Below are 21,440 nucleotides of genomic sequence, written 5' to 3' on the forward strand. Positions count from 1 at the left end.
AGAATCTCTGGCTTAAAGGAGTGGATCACCTATAAGTTAACTTTGAGTTTGTTATAGAATGGTTAATTCTTGACAACTTTTCAATTGGTTTTAATTTTTATAGTCTTTTAAATATTTGCTTTACTCTTTCAACTTGTTCCAGCTTTCAAATGGAGATCACTAACCCCTGCAGCCAAAAAACTATTGCTCTATGAGGCTAAAATTTATTGTATTTTATTACTTTAAGTTCCCGTTTCTCATTTAAACCACTGCTTGGTTGCTAGTGTAATTGGTACCCTAGCAACCAGATAGCTTCCAAACTGGATAGCTGCTGAACAAAAAGCTAAATAATTCAGAAACCATAATGAAAAATGAAGACAAACTGTCTCAAAGTAGCACTCTTTACAACATACTAAAAGTTAATTCGAAGGTGACTAAGCTCCTTAACTTAAAGTGATACTGACACTAAAAAATGACTCCTCAAAATATGAATGTACATAAAAAGTTGCCTAAAGGTCATGTTGATTGATTTTCACTGAGAGATTTGCTTTTGTAAATAATTGTTACTTGAAGTCCCTAAGCCTGACTGTTTTGCCAACCTGACTGTCACTTCTCAGCCTGTCAGTTACAGCTTCTAATGCTAACGGCCTCCTGCTGGACAAATATGGCAGCCCCCTTATAGGGGAACATGGGGGATCAGGCAGGTAATATAAAAGCATTGGGCAAATACTTTAATGGCAAAAATGAAGGTCATGCAAAGACAATGTTATGATAGATGTAAAAAAAAGGTTTAATTTCTGGTGTCAGTATCTCTTTAACTCCAATACTTTTTTTTTGCCCTTTTTTTTGACAAAAAGGAGATTTCCTGGTGCAACTAAAAATACTCAGATGCCAGGTGAAAATCAGACATAAAATGTTGCCTTCTTTTCCTTTTATACACAAAAAAATACTCTGATGCACAATGTTCCTTTATCAAAATACAAAAAAGCTTACTTTGTTCAAGTCAACATTTCAAGTTAAAAAACACAACAGAGGGGGTGATAGAGCCAAACAGTTGCTTTGCCAGGAAACCTATTGGATTGAAAAAATGGACACTGTGCTACCTAAAGGTTTAATAACTATTTTTGTCTTTTAAGTGTTTTTTTGAGTGCTAGATAAATTGTATATATATTGTTACAGATGTTTTTAAATATGTAAAAGGAAATGTGCTGATTAATAATGACCATCCCCTTTTTGGATGGGGGTGTGGGAATTGTTGAACTACAAATATATTTTGGCACACTTGTGTGTGTTAGTTGTCCTGAGGAAGACACCCCTCTGTGGTGATGAAACATTGACTTGAATAAAGTAAGCTTTTTTGTATTTTGATATAAGGCCAGTGTGCATCAGAGTATTTTTATGTGTATAGGAGGAAAAGAAGGCAGCATTTTCTGTCTAATTTTCACCTGGCATTTGTTGCTGGAGAGGAGTGAAAGCCTATCTACTACATTCTGGTGCAACAAAATTATTTCTAGTCCTGACAGTACAATTCTTTTAAAGAAAAGGAAAAAATTGTTACGTTGCAAATACATTTTATTAAGAGTGTTGAATCTAATACATAAAATACTTTATTTCCCTTTTCTAACCATATTCATTTCCAGCAAGGAATCATTACCGTCAGCAATACTTTGAGATCGTAGCAGGACCTTCTCCTTTAAAATTGGTTCTGCGTTTTGGAGAGCTGATATGGAAACCTCTTCAATTCACGTTTAGCCTTTAAATATAGTCTTGTGCTCTATAGTTTAATGGACTCATAATGCATGATTACACAACTTCAGAGCCAGCGCTGTTAAATGAAGTGGTGACATTTTACGCGCAATTAAGCAAGCTAGAACAATTTTCCTGCTCTTAGCTGTGGGTTCAATGCAGCCAGCGCTGAAGGAATTCCAGTGTATGTTGCAGATTATATGTACAGACAGGAAGGAGTTTTCATTACCAATCATTAGTCCTCAGCGCTCAGAAATCAGTGAATACAAGCTGGATTTACTGAAGGCAGCTAGCTCATTGCTGAAATGCAACAAGTGGAACTCCCAAGACTGAACAGATAGTGGTTCATTATTCCACCAAAGGCCGATCCTACACATGGACATCGCTGGTACAATGCCAGTACATGAAAGTTATTTGGTACACTCGGGAGCAAAACTGCACAGACCCTTGTTTGGCCAAAGATCTTAATGCAGATCTGTGTGTTTCCTAGCTATTAAGACAGGTGCAATGCATTGCACTGTGATGTTCCTTTCCTTATTGACATCACGTGTGCAGGGAATTGTGGGATTGGGGGTATGCAGACTGAGGACCGTCAACTACTGTTACATTTTAGTTGAGTCTGAAAGTAGTCTGTCAGATCAGCAGGAGAACAGGGGGCCGGCCTTAGGGAACTGTTCCAAACCATATTATCACATTAAAAATCATACAAATGCTGCATATTTTTTAACTGAAGTATATTGCAAAGTTGCTTAAAATTATTTTTCCTTTTCTAAAAGCTTAATTTGTGCTTGGGTGGTGTTTCCCTTTAAGTGCTTACGGACCCTTTAGTTTCACATGTCCTTTTATATTACCTGGCAGCTGAGGCTTGTTCCAGCAATCTGTAATTTCTTTTTCTTCATGTATTTTTTCTATAGGACCTCTCAGAAGCAGGCATGCATTATGCAGAAATACAGCGCTAAACTGGACATAAATTATATTCTATTTATAACCAAAGTTACTGCCCCTTGCATCAGTTCTAAACGATGATGGCATAGCTTGCTGTATGCTTGCAACGTTCTTTCTCCGAGGATTGCATTTATGGATGTTATGAATAGGGTTTGCTTGTCCTTTCTGTGCATTCTCCATAAATTTCACAGAAATAGCAACATCTAATTGAAATAGAATTGGAGTAGCTCTGCTGAAGTCTGTAGCTGAACAAGCAACAGAGCTTCCACTCCTATGTATATCGGAAAATTTGCAGAAAAAGGATGTTTTGCATACAGAAGGTTGTGTCCCTTTTACCTTTTTCTAATGCCTTTAATTATAGAGAAAACAGAAGTCATTTTAATGCCGTCAAGTGAGCAATGCAGACGAGCATAAATATTTAAATTCTTTTATTTAAAATGTATCTTCATGCTGACCAAGAGCTTTAGAAAGAATGATATGCAATTTAATTTTCTCTTAAAAATCTGAAATGTGAAAGATTTCCTCTCTTATTGATTTAACCAAACAGATTAATGAAAGTGTACAGTGGTTTATTGATGAAATGTAATTATTTTCTGTGTGAATTGTGTATTTAGCATTTCATATTAGGAAATTATGGATTGTAATCAATACCCCCCCCCCCCCCCCTCTCGTTTCAGCTAAAAGAAGTGGATTCCAAGAAAATATTAAAAGCCATGTTTTCCTATGTTTGGCCCAAAGACAGACCTGATTTACGAGCAAGAGTTGCAATATCCCTTGGGCTTCTAGCAGGTGCAAAGGTAAGTTAGTGTTTGGCCTTTGTGTGGAGCTATTCATCATGGTCACTGAATTGCCTTTAGACTTGAGGATGTGATGACCCTAGGGTCACTGCTAATTCTGTTGGTGACACAATTGTATGCACGTGTGGAAAATCACAGTCCTAGTACTTTGTCCTCATTCTTGACTAAAAAAGAAAAAGACCAACAAAGTTGACAGGAATATAAATTAAAGGAAAATGTAACTAGCAAGTTCAAAACTAATGATGACCTTGTTGTACCTTAACATTGTGAGGGAATCCGCAAAGTGTTTGGGAGCTTACTGTCTGCCACTTGAAGTTGGCTGCAGTAAGGTTTCATTGATTCCCCTGGTGACTTGGAAAGTACCAGAATGCTTGGGACCTGGGGTTTTCCAGATAAGGGGTCTTTCTGTAATTTGGATCTCCTACCATAAGTCTACTATTAAATGATTTAAACAGTAATTAAACCCAATATTATTGTTTTGGCTCCAATAAGGATTAATTATATCTTAGTTGGGATCAAGTAGAAGGTACTGTTTTATTATTACTGAGTGTTAGGTTTTTACCAATTATTAGGACCCCGGGCTCTCTTGGTACACTGTCAAGTGATACGGATCCGGGAACTTGCACAGATAGACACAAGTAGTGAATCTCCTAACAAATCCAGTTTAATGATGGTTTTGCCACAGAAAATCATTTTTAAAAATGTGAATTATTTGATTAAAATAGAGTCTATGGGAGATGGCCTTTCCGTAATTCTGAACTTTCTGGATAACGTGTTTCCGGATAAGGGGTCCAATACCTGTAGCAGGAACAAAAAATTCTTTTTCTGGCCAGCTTCATGTATGGAATGAAAAATTTGACGGTTGTGCCAGCTCACTCATTTTGTGCAGGTATGTGGCATAAGGTAGGGGGAGGAGTCGACCAATCCTACATTACACACGCATGTGCATAATTTGCGATTAAAAAAAAGAAATCTCATTTTGTTCATATTTAGTGTTCCGCCCACACCAAGGGCTCCCTAAAAGTGCTTGTGGCATAACACTTACTAGGGGTATTTTCTAGGATTGTATCCTTCTCCAAGATTTTGATATCTGTTAGTATGCATCTTTGGTGGGGAAACAATAATTCTATGATAGGTATCCTTTAAGAATGTGGCGGAAGGCAGATTTTTATACAAACGAACTATGATGTTCCTATTGCTTTGAGCAGGTTTTGGTTCCTGAACCAAAGCAAGTTGCTCAGCAATTTTATTTTATTTATAACAAAGTACTTGCAATAATTAAACAAACAAAGGTTCTGAAATAAAAATAGGACCAGATGGCCCTTCTCACAAGAGCTTACCAATCTTAATTTTTAATTGAGAATGAAAAAGATTTTATCTTGATCTTTTATTTAAAAAACTATACTTTTTTGAAAAATATACTTAAATATCTGTGACCCCTTGAAACTAATTGTAAAAATGATGTCCCCGTTAAGGGATGGTTTTACAATGAAATCGCTCTTATTCCTGGATGTATTCTTTTCCCAGCACCCTTTCCCTAACCGTTTATTGTCCTATGGGTTTTTTTTGCATCCTCCTAATGCTGGTCATGTAATTGTGCCTTTCTACGTATAACATTTGACCTAGTAATAACCCCAATGGGGCAGTTATTCCCAGTGATGCCTGTGGTGTTACAGCCATAGTAGAGCAAAGCTGTGGAAAAAGATATTGAATTGGCCGTTGTTATTGTGCTAAGCTAACAAGTCCCACATTGTATTGCAAGAGCAGAGACATTATGCGGCTGCCTTGGGCAGCAAAACATCTACTTACCAGTTACCAGCAGTGTATTACTTATTAATGGGGCCTTGCCTCTCTGGTTCTGTGTAATTGCAGCTTGTTTTACCTTCTCCGTTCTAAAGATGCTATCAACCTAGGTTAATCATTCAGGTTTTTTATGGTGTATTTTCAGCACATCACTAGGGATTTTTGGCACACTTTACCGCTGACACTTGCTGTGCTACCCATCTCTTATGTATGTTCTATCCTAATGAAATATCAGTCTGTTAGAAGCAAAATTCAAAAGGCTGAGGTTAAGGTATAAATCTAAAGCCTTTAGTACCTCCTTTCAGTACCACTTAAGTATGTAGTGGCTTAAAGGAGAAGGAAAGGCTAGTAAAGAGTTAATCTCAAAATGCAGGCATACCTTCAGTTCTCTCAATAGTGCCCTTAAGTCTCCCCATATTTCACCTGTTCAGAAGATCTGAAGCCAAACACGGAGAAAATACACTGAGCATGGTAAAGAGGATTCCCATAATGCATCGCTCCTGCACTGACTGTGTGACCGGGACACTGTAGGCGGCGCATGCACATTGCTGTTTTCAGTGTGCCAAGCAGGCGCGCTCCCCACTCCCCTACCCAGAGGACACAGAATGAGGAGCGATCAGAAAGAGCTGGGAAGCACAGAACGAACAGGCGAGCGCTGGGAAGACCGGGGGGGGGGGTGGGGGTAAGAGTGTGGCACTGCGGGTTGGGGGTGTTAGGTCGCGGGGGGGGGGGCGGTGTTTTTTGGTTGTGCAGGGACTATGCTAGGGGAGCCGGGGGAAAATCCAACATGGCGGCCACCACAGAGTGCAAAGAGAGGAAAGTTTGAAGGCACATTTTGGGACAAGGGAGGATTATTTAAAAAAAAAAAAAAAAAAAAAAAAAAAAGTGATCTGCTACAGGCAAGGGGGCTCTACAATATATTAAGGGCTTTAGTAGAAGCCTTTCCTTGGAAAACTACATCTCCCACGTTTCTATCTGGGAGCTGTAGGTCAGCTCGTACAATATGGCTGGTTAAAAATTACTTGTTATGTAATTTATATAAATGTCAAGTAATAATGGGTACCGTAGTAATTTTAAGTGTTATTCTCGGACCAATACATGTTTTTTCCTTTGTTTTAGTAATAGTTTGTAGGCAGCCTTTTGTGTTTATTATGCATGATCCTGTGCTTTGAGAAACAGCCAGCACTGCCCAATGCAAGTACTTTCAGGCACCTGTTCCCTCCGTTATTCAATCCTTACCTCTCAGTCTGAAATCTACAGTAAAAAAAGCATAAGAACATTTTTAGAAGAGTTAATTTTGATCTATACAATGCTGAAACTTTTTCCAGCCTTCAGGTAACATGCTTTGTGAGGAAAAGGCAGGCCTATCCTTGCAGGTTTTTTTTTTGTTTTTTTTTTTTTAAATAATTTAAGTAGCTGTTCAAAGCTGTCACAGTTAAACAGAATTTCTATTTTTTTATTTGATTGATCTAAAAAGCAAAACAAGTGCAACCTTCTCTTAATAACACTTAAAGGAACAGTATTGCCAATATAATGTAGTACAGTTATGGGACCTATTATCCAGAATGCTCGGGACGCAGGGCTTTCTGGATAAGGGATCTTTCCGTAATTTGGATCTCCATAACTTAAGACTACTAAAAAATAATTTAATCATCATTAATCATTTAAACCCAATAGGCTTGTTTTGCCTCACCTCCAAAAAGGATTAATTATATCTTAGTTGGGATCAAGTACAAGGTACTGTTTTATTATTACAGAGAAAATTGAAATCCTTTTTAAAAATTAGAATTATTTTCTTATAATGGAGTCTATGGGAGATGGCCTTTCCATAATTCAGAACTTTTTGGATAATGGGTTTCCGGATAGCAGATCCCATACCTGTACTGGTAAAAACTAATATAGTTTATATAAATAAGCTTCTGTGTACCCGTGGAACCCCTGGAAAAAGGGAGAAAAGACATAGCAGGTAACAGATAAGTTCTATAGAATACAATGGTGTTTTACAGACCTTATAAGTTATCTGCTATGTAAAATATAATGTAGCACTGGTAACATTTGTGTTTTTGCTTCAGAAAGACTACTATCGTTTATATAAATAAGGCACAGGTTACATAGCAGATAACAGATAAGTTCTATAGAATGCAGTGGTGTTTTACAGACCTTATCTGTCATCTGCTATGTAACCCTTGCCATTATGTGTACTGCTGTGCTATTCAGTTCCTGGAAATCCATTGGTTCAATTCCTGTTGAATCCCAGAAGAGGATTTTGAATTCTGAGATGGAATGATTTTTTTTTCTGCAAAGAAAACCAAATATGGCGTAGATACATTTGCTTTTATAACAGGGGTGGGCAAACTACGGCCCGCGGGCCACATCCGGCCCGTTGGCCTTTTTAATCCGGCCCGCCGACTCCAGGTCCCTTTAAATAATTTCTGGGCCCTGATTGGTTGCGCTTTGTGCGTGCTGTATACGCAGGGGGCGCAATCATAAAAAAGGATGCAGCGGGGAGCCAGGAAACAGACGCAGCCGAACGATGGAGGGAGCCGCAGGTCGGGGAGATGGAGGATGCTGGGGGGGGGGGGGGAGCTGGTGGGAGGATGTTGGCCCGGCCTGGCCCGCCTGTGAGTCAATGTGGCCCCCGAGCCAAAAACTTTGCCCACCCCTGCTTTATAAGGACAGGTTGACCTCAGACTATTTGCGCACTCAAAGTCTTTTGCATGTAGTTGTAATGGGTTCTATTAAGCACCATACCCGCGGTACACCAGACAGACCCTAGCAACACTGTAAAGCACAGGGCACCTTAGGAGAAGGTAAAGGTTCTGGAAAAATAATTGCCTTAAATCTCTGGCACACAACAGTTTGAATGTGTACTGTTTGTCACTTTCATGACCAAATTTAAACAGAATGGATAAACTCGCATTTACATCAACCTCCAAATTCTTTTATTCGTTGTCACTTGAGGACTTTTAAAGGCAAGTCCTATTTGCAGTCTAATGTGCAATTCACAGATGAGTATGGGTTTTAACGTGCTGTCATTTATGAAATATGTGACACGTTTAAAAGCCAAAGAAAGGCCTTAATGAATAGCTGCCTCACTCAATGCCTCTGGCTTGTCATTGTAGCATGTCACAAAATGTATAAGTGATGTGTCTGACCTTGCAGTGATAATAGGAACGCCTGTGTTTGCTGTAAGGGTCACTTTGTCTTCATATTATTGACATGATCTTTTTCTGGAAATGCTTAATACAGGTAGTCCTACCAGCCTGAGCAATACACCCAGTAAGTGCATTTGCCTCTTTGAGATTTACTGTGGGAACAGCAGTGTGCTTTGCTGGCTTTTGAAAATGTAGGAAGAGAATCTTGGGCACAGTGTTTAAAGGGGAACTAAAGTCCCAAGAAGTACACTTCCATAACCATATGGATCAACTTGCCTGGGTGCTAATTAACAAAAGCGATATATGAAAAAATATCATTGCGCTCTGCAGGTCAGAATAAAAGAAAAAAAAATATTGTTAAAAGTATACTGTCAATTTTTATGGTATACTTTTTAGTTCTAAATTACACTGTTTTACATAGCAAATAATTCACTCTACACCATTTAAAATTTTATTCTCGAGTCAACAAATGTATTTTTTTAGTTGTAATATTGGTGTGTAGGCGCCATCTCAGTGCATTGTGCCTGAGTCTGAGCTTTCAGAAAGAGCCAGTGCTACACATTAGAACTGCTTTCGGATAACCTGTTGTTTCTCCTACTCCCATGTAACTGAGGAGTCCCAAGCCGGACTTGAATTTCTTACTATTGAGTGCTATTCTGATATCTACTCCCATTGTTCTGCTGGTTGGCTGCTGGGAGGGGGGTGATATCACTCCAACTTGCAGCTCAGCAGTAAAGTGGTAAACTAAATTTTATCAGAGCGAAATTAAATTTAAAAAAAATCTTTGTTTTTGAAAAATGGATTTCAATGCAGGATTCTGCTGGAGAAGCTCTATTAACTGATGTATTAAAAATGAGTGGTCCAACATTTCAGTCACTAGTGTGACAGCAAATCAAACTGCAGAAAACCCTGAATCCCCCCCTACCCAGTGGCAAAATTGTCCAAAATGTACATAGGTAGTTATGGCAGCAAGTCATGGCCTTGTTTATTATGTCAACGTGTTTACAATTGTTGCCAGGACTATATATAACTATATATATATAAACATAAACGTAAATAAAAAGGCAAGCTATAGGGCTAGTTGCATGGCAGCTTAGAATTCAGTAGATTCTGCATCATAATTTGCAGGGGCTTCATAGGACCCCTTTATTGTCTTCATGGCTGTAAGGAGTAAGGTTCACATGGCTTTCTACTACTAAAAGATTTTTCCTTTTCTAAGATACAATGGGCCCGATTCACTAAAGTCCGAAATAAGGAGTGCTATTTATAGCATGCGTTAAAAATCTTATCACTTCTTATTTTTCACTCGATTCACTAAAAGGACACTTGTCATAATTAAGAAGCGATGTTCTTGGCGTTATTTATCTTACGATGACATATTTTCAAGCAATATATTACGCAGCGCACAAGATATTACGCAGAGCGCAATATATTACGCACGTAACCATTACTTTCTGAAAACCACCATTTCCCTGAAAACTGGAGGATGCATCACTCTAGGGCCAACATATACTTGAAAAAATACGACTGCAAACTCCATGTTGTGTTGTCAATAGCTCACGAACCGCAATTTTCTTTAAGTACCGCCTGCCCCAAGTAGGGTTAATATGCACACAGATTAACACGATATTTTGCACGTTTAACGCTTCATATGTGTTTGTGAATCATGCGTTAGTACTATTTCTATTCGCTAATTAACGCAATGCGTTTTTTTTGTGCATGCGAATTAACACATGCGAAATGACTTTGATGAATCGGTACTTAATTATCACATGATTTTAATGAAAAAAACTATGCGATAAGCGTTATTGACCTTTAGTGAATCGGCCCCTATAACGCTTATCGCATAGTTTTTTTCATTAAAATATGTCGTCGCAAGATAAATAACGCCAAGAACATCGCTTCTTAATTATGACAAGTGTCCTTTTAGTGAATCGAGTGAAAAATAAGAAGTGATAAGATTTTTAACGCATGCTATAAATAGCACTCCTTATTTCGGACTTTAGTGAATCGGGCCCAATATCTGTAGTCTTACCAAAAAAGGTTGGGAGGTCAGATTTAGAAGCAGAAATATGCTACAGACTACAATACAGAAGTCGATTCACATACAATAGATGCGCTTGCCTCTCTCTCTAGCATCATATTTGTTACTCTATCTGTTCTCGATACATAAACCATTTCATGTAAAATGTAAAGCAAACAGTTTAGCTAACACCTCCATGTCTCTTTCTGCCTAATCCTTTGCCTGTGAGATTAATGAATTTCAAATCAAGGCAAATTTTGCTGATGAGAATAAATCTTCACTTGATTATGAATGAAATGCAATAGTACGCTGCCTTATATTTATTCATGTTTAACCCTCGGGAAATGTTAGCGAGCTGAAACCCTCGGTGTCAGCTTCAGATCTTATTAAAACGTGGGTTGGGTACTTAGGCAGGTTCTCCGGCAAAGACTGTTATCTGCAAAATTGTCAGTGGTGCATGGGGAGGGGGAGCCAGATTTGTTTCTGCAGGTATAACCTTCTAACATTAATAGCACAGCAAATATATCCATCTGTGTTATATTGCCTTATGAAAGTGCCATTAATGACACCAGATGCACACCTCCACACTAGGACCTTTAAAATGCATGCTTACCAAGCTCTTCTTCATGATCATATTCACAGTGCATAGTGTTTTTCACCCAAAAAAATGTCTGCACCCTCTGCTGATGCAGCCTCTTTTCTCTTTGTTAAAGCACTCTGCAGAATGTCTAATTATCTTACATAGGGAGTTTAATAAGATTTAATCCCAACATCCCAAAATTTAGCCCAATAGATAAGCTGACAGCGTTCTGCTTCTTCAGAAATGACATTTTCTCTGCTTCCGATCTCCAAATCCCTCTCTCAGTAGGAAAATATTTATCCTAGCCTTAGTTTACTTTCCATTTATTTCCCATGAGGCTATTGATTTTGTACACAGAGAATATCTTCATTTGCATGTATGACTGTCAGCTGTCATGGTGCTTAATTTTTCCCAAGTCAACCTGAAAATTGTCCACTTACCCAATGGCAATATCATCAGGTAGTGACCATACACTGAGACAATCACAGATATCAAGTAATGTGTTTTGTTCAATTAACAGATGAAAATTAACAATACATATTACTCTGTGATGAGAATCTTAGAGATATTGGTTTTTTAGGCAGTTGTGATCCATGCAGTATTTCTTGGAACGGTTTAGCTATTCCATTTCAGCCTTATGGGAACAATTACTTAGTGGACATGCTAAAGCGGGATTTGTTTTCTGAGATGAAAAGTGCATTTTATAAAGTAAAAGCTCACTTGAAGTATTTATTTTAATGGTATAGTTTATTAGTGTTAATTATTCAATAACCTTTTAGAACCTTTGAAAAATGTGTAACATTTCCTGTCATAATTTTATGCTGCAGTCTCTAATTATAATTATCTGTTCATAATTATCTGTACTGGAAAGTGGCCCAGTCAGGTTGATTTTTGTTTCACTGAGATGGACAGTTTAGTTTTAGAGAACAACAACTTTGCTTTCCTTTTTTTAACTTGTATTAGTCTCTTCAATTTCTGCAAATTGCTGCTTAGTTGCTACTATCAAGTGCACTGAATGGGTACCAACCAGACCTGGCTTGGAGCAGCTGGCAGTTGCGTAACTATAGAGGAAGCAGACCCCGTGGTTGCGTGGGAGCCCATCAGCACTTTGGTACACCCCTGTCAGCATTTAGCCATCTATGTGTGGCTAAATGACACAATGATGGGAATATTTGTGTAGACCTTCTAGTGCATTTTTTGGCCTGTTACCGCTGTATTAATACCTAGTTGCTTGCTGGTGGGTGCAATGTGGAAAAAAATATGGGTGTACATTATAATTGATGATATCCCCATGCACCATTTATATAGCAAATAAAGTACCCCCAATGTAAAATATTAAAGGAGTTCCATGACAATATAAAAGCACAATGCCAATGAATGAGTGCTTTTATACAGGTCATGGAACTCCAAGGTGACTTTAAATAGTCTCATATTTTACAATTGGACAGTACATTTATTTATTATATGCAAGTTTCAGCGAGTCATGTGACAGAAATTAAATCACTTAGCACTTATAACTGATGCTTTAACTAAGCACTGTTTATAAGGATATCATTTACAGGATGTTCATGGCTCTTGTGTATTATAAGAATATTATAAGTCTCCAAGGGGCCAAGTGCTTTCATAAAGGTCCTGAAATTCTGAAATTACTTCTAGTATCCTCATATTTGACAACAGTGGTACTTTATTTATTACAATGCACAAGTTTCATGTGACAGAAATTACAGCGCTAAACACAGATTATAACCGATGACATTACTAAGCACCATTTATAAGCATATCATTTACAGGAAGGATATTCATTGATCTTACGTTTTATATTCTTATAATATACATGATGTTTTGCTCTTGTGTATTATACAATGGTGAGTGTAGAGAACATATTTTTATTTGAGCAATTTGCCTAACTGTAAAGATTATAATATATCAAAGGAAATAGGGGTGGAATTATTTTTGCTGAATGACTTAATATCAGATATTGTACAAGTTTTTTGTTTTCATTTTAAACTTGGCCTGTTCAGGGCTAGAAGCCTAGTACTTTTAGTTTAGGCCTGCCTAAGATTCTTAGGGATTTACCTGTTCCCCTACAAGTACTTCATGTCTGATTTTGTCTTGTAACTTTTTCCTCCTTCCTGTAGGGTATGAACATTGTGGTGCCCTTCATGTTTAAATATGCAGTAGACAGCCTAAATGAGATGTCTGGGAATGTGATGAACCTAAGTAATGCACCGAATACTGTCGCAACCATGGCTACAGCTGTCCTGATTGGCTGTAAGTGTATAATCTCACTTTTTTTTTTTAACTTTTTTTTTTTAACTTTTTTTTTTTGGTGGAAGGTTTAACATTAACATAGCTGACATGTGAGTTCATTAAAGTGGTACAAAGTTAGCTTATCATTAAAGAAGGTAATATTTTTTATGTGCACTAAGTTACTTTTCTATTCAGTGTAACAAAACATTAACTGCAAAATTTTATGTGACCATCTTTTTGTATTTAGCAAAACAATTACATTTTTCTTTTGTAGCAGTTACCCTTTATACACAGTTACTGTTTGCATATACTAAAATGTCTGATGATCATACTACAAATTTGTAAGTTTGCGATATCCCAGGGTGATCTCCTTATTTTAGTTTCAAATACTTGAAAAATAAGCTAACCAAAAATGTTCTCGAGGCAAGTGGTCTGGCCAGTAGCTCTTGGTGTTCTAGATATGTGTGAATGTCAGCTGAGATGTTTATAATCTGTGACTGCTGGATTTCGGCGGCTCTTGGGTTGTACTGCTTGCCCTATATATTCTTTCCATGGTGTCTCTACACCAGTCATCCCCCACCAGAGGTTTGTGTGCAACTTGTTGCTCACCAAACCCTTTGATGTTGCTCCCAGTGGCCTCAAAGCTGGTGCTCATTTTTGAATTCCTGGCTTTGAAGTAGGTTTTAAAGGCATAAAGACCATGTGTTCTGCCAAACAGAGCCTCCTGTAGTCTGTCAGTACACACTGGGCTGGCAAATAAACAATCGTAGCTTTTACTGGGCACTCCCAAGGAACTTTTTTTGATGCCTATGTTGCTCTTCAACTTTTTCAATATTTAAATGTTGCTCACAGGTTAGAAAGGTTATTATGCTCTACACCATAATATTTATATTACCTCGTGCGTGGCATTACAGTCATTTTGTACTGTCCCTATAGACCTCTCCACCATTCTGAATTGCAATACATATACATAAGTAAACATACACACCTTCCAGTCTACTATTCATTCCCTGTCAGCAAGAGGCATTACATCCCTTTTATTATCTTCTTGCAGCCCATTGTGTGTACATACACATCAACTTAGTTACCCTTCACAAACATGTTTTATGCAATCGTATTAATTAAACCTCTACCTGTTTAAATAACAGGTTAGCTTACTGGTTTACAGTATATTCTTACAAACCATAATCTATTCATAGTGATATGAAATAAAGGATTCATTTGGGGTGCCCAATTAAGGAAACATCTAGGGGCACATTTCCTAATCCATGAACGTCCGAAAAGCACCCAAATGCGTTTTTTCTCGTAATGATCGGCATTTTGCGTTTTTTTTTTTTTCCGGAAATTGTCGCGACTTTTTCATAGCCATTATGACTTTTTCGCAAAATGTCACAACTTTTTCGTAGCGTTACGACTTGCGCGAATTGTCGCAACTTTTTCGTAGCCATCGCGCCAAGTACTAAAGTTTCGGATTCATTCAAGCTTCGGTAACGTGACTTTCCTTGTGCCAGGTTGGAGCTGCAGAGTGCCATTGAGTCCTATGGGAGGCTTCCAAAATCATGCAAAGTCTGAAAGTTTTGCCCGCAGTTTACAAGCGCTCTATACGAAAAAGTCGCGACAAGATACAAGCAAATCGTAACGGCTACGAAAAAGTTGCGACAATTCACGAAAAAGTCGTAACGGAGACGTAAAAATCTAAAAAAATACGAAAAAGTCGCAAAATGTTCGTTTTCCAATCGGAATTTTTCCCATTCGGATTCGTGGGTTAGTAAATCAGCCCCCTAGTGTGGCATTAGCCTAATTGTCAGAATTACTGAAAAAGTTTCTCTAATGGTAGGCAAACTTCCAGCATTTAATTTAAATAGTTACTTTAATGATAATAATTAAATGGGATTCTGTCATGATTTTTATGGTGTACATTTTATTTCTAAATTACACTGTTTACGTAGCAAATAATTCACTCTACATTTAAAATGTTATTCTTTAACCAACAAATGTATTTTTTTTTTTTGTAGTGTTGGTATAGGCAGCCATCTCAATGCATTGTGCCTGAGCATTGAGTCTGAGCTTTCAGAAAGAGCCAGTGCTACACATTAGAATTACTTTTAGGTAACATGTTGTGTCCCCTACTCAATGTAACTGGAGTCATGAGCCAGACTTGCATTTTTTTTTTTTACTATTGAGTGGTTGGGGATGATATCACTCCAACTTGCAACACAGCAGTAAAGAGTGACTGAAGTTTATCAGAGCACAAGTCACATTTTCCAGGTGACCTCAGCCATGTCTAGCCCCATGTGAAATTAAAAATTAAGTATAATAAAATCTGCATCTATCTATCTATCCATCTATCTATCTATCTATCATGTCCAAAAAGTGTCTGAATTGATTTCATGTTTAACCTCTGCTGTACCATTTCCATTTTCTATTCATCTTCTTCTAGATATGGAAGTAATGAGCATTTGTCTTTATTCTGCTCCAAAATAAGCACATTCGTCTAAAATCATCACAGCTATGTTAATCTTCCCTGGTCTCAAATCAGCATAAAATAATTGGACTTATTACCTACATGGTGAAAGAGCATGCACGAATGGGTAATTGCAAATGTCTGCAGCCTGTGCATTTTCTTTTCTATAGGAAAATGTACAAACACAAGCATTCCAGATAAAGGGATTCTATCGTCACCCACTGTTCATGTTTTTATTAATCTCATTTACTTTTGTGCCCAAGCTTGAATAGCTTTGTCTTTTTCTCTAACGCCAGATCCATTTCCCATGCAGTTATTATCTGATGATTATCAGCCAGTGTCACTTCCTAGCTGGCATTAGGCTATGGCTATTCTCTAAGCTAAGCTAACCTTTCATACCTCTCAAACCATTTTGCATACTGATAGAGAAAACTTTATTTTAATATCATGCGGTACTACATTACATCATTCATTTCAATGATTTAGGTAAAAAAGAATGAAAACTTAAGGTGGCCATGCACTGCAGAATAAAGCTGCTGATTTGGGCCCTTCAGGTTGACTATCTGCCAGTGCGTAGGGGTCTCTGACAGGCCTAGCCTTCCAATATCTGTCTGAAAATGTCAATGGGGCAGGATTTAATTTTCCTATCTGATTGAGGACTGTATTTGCTCATTGATGTGTTACTCACCCCAATGGCCTATTCCTGTCATTGTGATCCAATTGTTTGGCCTTACGGTGGGCGCATCGGGGAAAGATCTGCTCATTTAATGACCTTGCCAAAGAAATAGATCTTATTATGTAAGGCCAGCGTTAACAAATAAATAGGCTATATATTCTACACATTATGCTTTGGGCTTTTTTTACTAGCTCAAGGTGACCACAGCCCTTTGGCAATGAAAATCACCACCTCGGCAGATGCCCTTACATCTTCTTTTCTGCTAGTTCATAGCACAAGCTCTGGGCTTCTGTCAATTGCCTAATCTGTAGGGACTGAAGCAGAATATATGTATAATATAAATGTCAAAATACAGGGCTAATTAGTAATTAATTTAGATTCACTTTACATGGCAGCTCAGAAACTAGTGCATTCTGTGTCATAATTTATTAATAATCAGCCCTATAGACTCAACTTTTATAATGGACAATCCTTATTTTTTGCTTCATGATTTTAGATGACCCTTAGCTTAGATTCTCAACAGTTGCTGAGCATGTGAGCATGCAAAACATGAGCAGTGTCGCACTCAAATGATGGAGTAACAAAATCCAAGATGGCGAGCGCCTGTTATCAGTTTTAAAGGCCTCGATCATTGCCATATTGGGTCACATGCATCCGTATAATAGGCGAGTTCCCAAGCTCGATCACTATGCCCACCTGCAGAACCTAGGTCAGTATGAATGTACATAGTTACAAAGTTAGGACGCTCACTGTAAGTACTATAGTACCGCACTTAATACAGCAGTGTGGTGATATAGCACTTATGTGGGGGGATTTCTTTGCAAAATACTATTGTTTCCCCCAAGTGTCAGAGGTCTATTCTGCACCTCTGGTGGGGGAAACTGTGATGGGAAAACATGTTTTGTTTTGTTTTGTTTTTTCAAAAAGCATCAGTTAATAGAGCTTCTCCAGCAGAATCCTGCATTTAAATCTGTTTTTCAGTTTAATTTTGAAATTTCACATGGGGCTAGCCATATTCTTCACTTCCTAGGTTGCTACAGTCATGTGACCTGTGCTGATAAACTTCAGTCACACTTTACTGCTGATCTGCAATTTGGAGTGATATCACCCCCCTCCCAACAGCCGATCAGCAGAACAATGGGAAGGTAGCAAGATAGCAGCTACCAGTAGATATTAGAATAGCACTCAATAGTAAGAAATCCGAGTCCAGCTTGGGACTCCTCCAGTTACATGGGAGTTGGAGAAATAATAGGTTATCTGAAAGCAGTTCTAATGTGTAGCGCTGGCTCCTTCTGAAAGCTCAGTCTTGGGCACAATGCACTGAGATGACTGCCTACACTCCATTATTACAAAAAATACATTTGTTGGTTCAAAAATAAAATTTTAAATGAAAGATTGAATTATTTGCTATGTTAGTGTAATTTAGAAATAAAAATGACACCATAAAAATCATGACAGTATCCATTTAAAGTCCTTTAATGAAACATTAGTGGTTAAATGTCTTTCAGTCTTCCAGCTTTATAGTCCTCCAAGAAGTAGCAAGGGCACTTGGTCTATGGATGCTCCCGCAAGGCTATAAAATGTGTGTATATATTGTGTGTGTGTGTGTGTGTATGTATGTATGTATATGTATATATATATATTTTACTTTTCCTTTTTCTACAAGATGTAAATAAAACTTTCTTCTTAATTAGACAGTAATTCATATATGTATATGCATGTTGTTCTTAATTTGACATGAATATATATATCTGTCTAATTAGGAAGAACATGCAAATTAAAGTTGTATATCGCTAAGGTTATGCTGTAAGCATTAATGCCAATGAACTTTGTGATCACCGCCGTGGACAGGCGAAAGTTGAAATATGTAACAGCTGCATACAGCAGTCCCACATAGGGAACTATGACCTTTTTGTTTTGACCGACCCCCAATACTTGATTTCGACATTCCATCTGCCAGAATAGTCTTGTGCCTTTCACCAGACTGCTTTTTTGTAAGACACCAAATAAGTATGGTATGTGTTTAAAAACTTCGAAATCTACATCTTAAAAACTCTGTATTTACACTGCTTTTAGTTCAAAGCAAGTTTTCTCTTACTACTTGCACTGATAGCAACAGGAACAGTACAAAGGAGTGTTTTTTCCTCATTCCATGCCATGAACTGAAAAGAAGTTACCTTTCACAATTGTATCCGTTATCTCAGAAATCTAAAATATGCTGTTTTGTATAACTGGAGCTTGGTTTTGTCTCTAGATGGTGTATCCAGGGCTGGCTCAGCTCTTTTTAACGAAATGAGGAATGCAGTATTTGGAAAAGTGGCTCAGAGCTCCATTAGAAGGATCGCAAAAAATGTCTTCTTGCATCTGCACAACCTGGACCTGGGGTTTCACCTAAGCAGGCAGACGGGGGCTCTGTCCAAAGCTATAGACCGGGGGACAAGGGGCATCAGCTTTGTATTAAGTGCCTTGGTGTTTAACTTGGGGCCCACAATGTTCGAGGTTCTTCTAGTGAGCAGTATCTTGGTAAGTGCCAGTCTTGTTTAAGCCTTGATACGAGTGCAGATCACTGTAAAGATCCAAATCCTGATAAGGCCTGCCTGACTAATGAAGGCTAATGAATTATAACACGCAGTAATTAGTAGTAATCAGATCATTAAAAATATGTAATCTATATTCTACTGTAAATCCTAAATACACCCAATGATAAGACAAAATGTAATGTCTGTATAAAAATATTTTAAAAATACAATGTCAGCAAAGAATTCACACTACAGTGATCAGCACCTTACTCCCCCCCCCCCCAACAAACAGGCAGCAAAAGGAATCTGCCAATTTTACATCTGCTGCAGTTACCAGTACCTTCTACTAATATAAAATGAATATTTTTTGGGAAGAATGCTGTTCTCTGTAGCGTGGAAGTGGTTAAATCTTTGTTTTGTAATATTGGTGACGAGGGGGGAAAAAACTTAAGTGCTTCTAATTCACGCCTTGGGCATTCTTTCTATAAATTTGCACTTGAACAAATGGCAGGTCGTTCTAAAATGCTCCAAGTCAGTCTACGCACTTCATAGTGCTGTGTTTACTTGAAACCGTAATAATACCTGTCACCGTGAAGGATCCAGGCTATAATCTGTGTCTGGCTGACCTCGCATTGGGACAGCTCGCCTTCTGAGGCCTATGCAAATCGGCCCTGCCTCAAAAATCCTCTGCATTAGCTGCTACTTCCTTTCATCCAGAGCTTGGCGTTATTTTTTTTTGTGCCGTGCATATCCACGATTTTAAATGAATACTTCATTTGCAAATTCTCTATAGATTATGATTATTTTTCCCTCTGTCTTTTCTCTAGTACTATAAATGCGGTGCCCAGTTTGCACTGGCGACTTTGGGAACACTTGGCGCATACACTGCATTTACCATAGGAATCACGCAGTGGAGGTAAACCAAATAAGTATTTCAGAAGGCTTTGCTTGTTATCAAATTAATGTTTTAGATTTAATTTCAGTAAATTTTACATGCATTAGCCCTTTTCTGAGGAGACTGAGAGGTAACCATCTACATTCAGTAGGCAAACTGGAACATATAAATATTAAGTATATTTTACATGTTTATAAAATATTTGAGCTAGAGTTGCCAGAAAATGTGTAGTAAATACTATATTTGTTTTTAAGCAGGATTTCAAACCTTTTATTCCCACGTTCCTTCATTACACCATATTTTTTTGTTTTTGTTTATAAAGCCCACATGTGCAAGTGTCTTTTCATACTGGGTTACGTTGTCTTTGGTATATTGACCTTTTAACCAATTTTAGTCTTAATACTAGGCATGATAATAATATAAGGCTATTGTTAGAGGTAGGCTGATAAAAACTGATTGCTTAAGGGCTGTGACAGATAGGGAGATTTACATTCTAGCTGGTGGGATGGCATTTCGGGGAGATTAGTCGCCCGCGAGATTTGTCGCGTGGCGACTAAACTCCCCATTTGTCAAAGCCCTAACAGATCTGTTTTCTGGTTTTCTCTTACCACTGTTGATGTACACAAGAGTAGATTTCTGAATAACAGGTTTCCACACAAGGGACACCATACCTGTAATTTATTATATGCAAGTGCATGCATTTTCACAAATTGCATTTTAAATCATACTGCAACGGCAGGGTAAACCCCATATGGTAGCTTCAATCATATATTGTATAGACTTATAGTCCTTAGTTGCATTCTGGCCAAATCAGTGAACGTCCAATATATTGGGCTTATACAGGCAAGGCATCCATTATCCAAAAGTTACGTAGCCTTCTTCCATAGACTCCATTTTAATCAAATAATTGACATTTTGAAAAATTATTTCTGTTTTTTTTATTGTTATTATTAATGCTTATTGTTGGCAAAACAATCCTATGGGGTTTATTTCATATTTCAATTAATTTTTTTGTGGTGTTTCAAATATGGAAAGATCCCTTATCCAGAAAATACTGGGTCTCGAGCATTCTGGATAACAGATCCCATGCCTCTACTTAATAAGGGTTGTGTACACACATTCCTTTGTGTTTTAGTCATTTTGCAGGTTATTCTAGATTTATATAGGGCTATTGCACTCCCAAAGCTGTTTCTTTAATTGTGGTCTTGTTCCTTTAAAAATGGGTGTTGGTCTAGGAGAACTTTTTCCCTATAAAGAGCTGCAGTGTGGGACAATCAGCCTCCGAGTCCAGTATTTTACTCGCTAGGCACATTTCACTTGATAATGGAACTAGGCAGGAATATCCCAGCTAATTAAAATATGACCAGAGGTATGTATGTGTAACAAAAGTGTTCCTGTGTTATATGGAAATATACATTGATACTTCTGGTGTGATTTGTTATTACAGGACAAAGTTTAGAATAGAAATGAACAAAGCTGATAATGAAGCTGGGAATGCTGCAATAGATTCATTGCTAAATTATGAAACAGTTAAGGTAAAGTATTACTGCACGTACACGGTTTTATATTAGCCATTTCTGTGTTGGAGGTTAACCAGCAGAATAATGA

General features: G+C 37.8%; 1 protein-coding gene across 1 annotated transcript in view; it reads left to right on the plus strand.

The window, feature by feature from the left end:
* Positions 1 to 21,440, plus strand: part of abcb7 (ATP binding cassette subfamily B member 7) — a 70,066-nt gene that overhangs the window by 23,191 nt on the left and 25,435 nt on the right. Inside the window, exons 4-8 of the mRNA XM_002931788.5 lie at positions 3,348 to 3,467; positions 13,167 to 13,299; positions 18,673 to 18,941; positions 19,765 to 19,853; positions 21,280 to 21,367. Coding sequence (XP_002931834.1) covers positions 3,348 to 3,467; positions 13,167 to 13,299; positions 18,673 to 18,941; positions 19,765 to 19,853; positions 21,280 to 21,367 — 699 coding nt within the window. The remainder of the gene's footprint in view (positions 1 to 3,347; positions 3,468 to 13,166; positions 13,300 to 18,672; positions 18,942 to 19,764; positions 19,854 to 21,279; positions 21,368 to 21,440) is intronic.

This window comes from Xenopus tropicalis, chromosome 8, assembly GCF_000004195.4.
Source record: "Xenopus tropicalis strain Nigerian chromosome 8, UCB_Xtro_10.0, whole genome shotgun sequence".
Lineage (NCBI taxonomy): Eukaryota > Metazoa > Chordata > Amphibia > Anura > Pipidae > Xenopus > Xenopus tropicalis.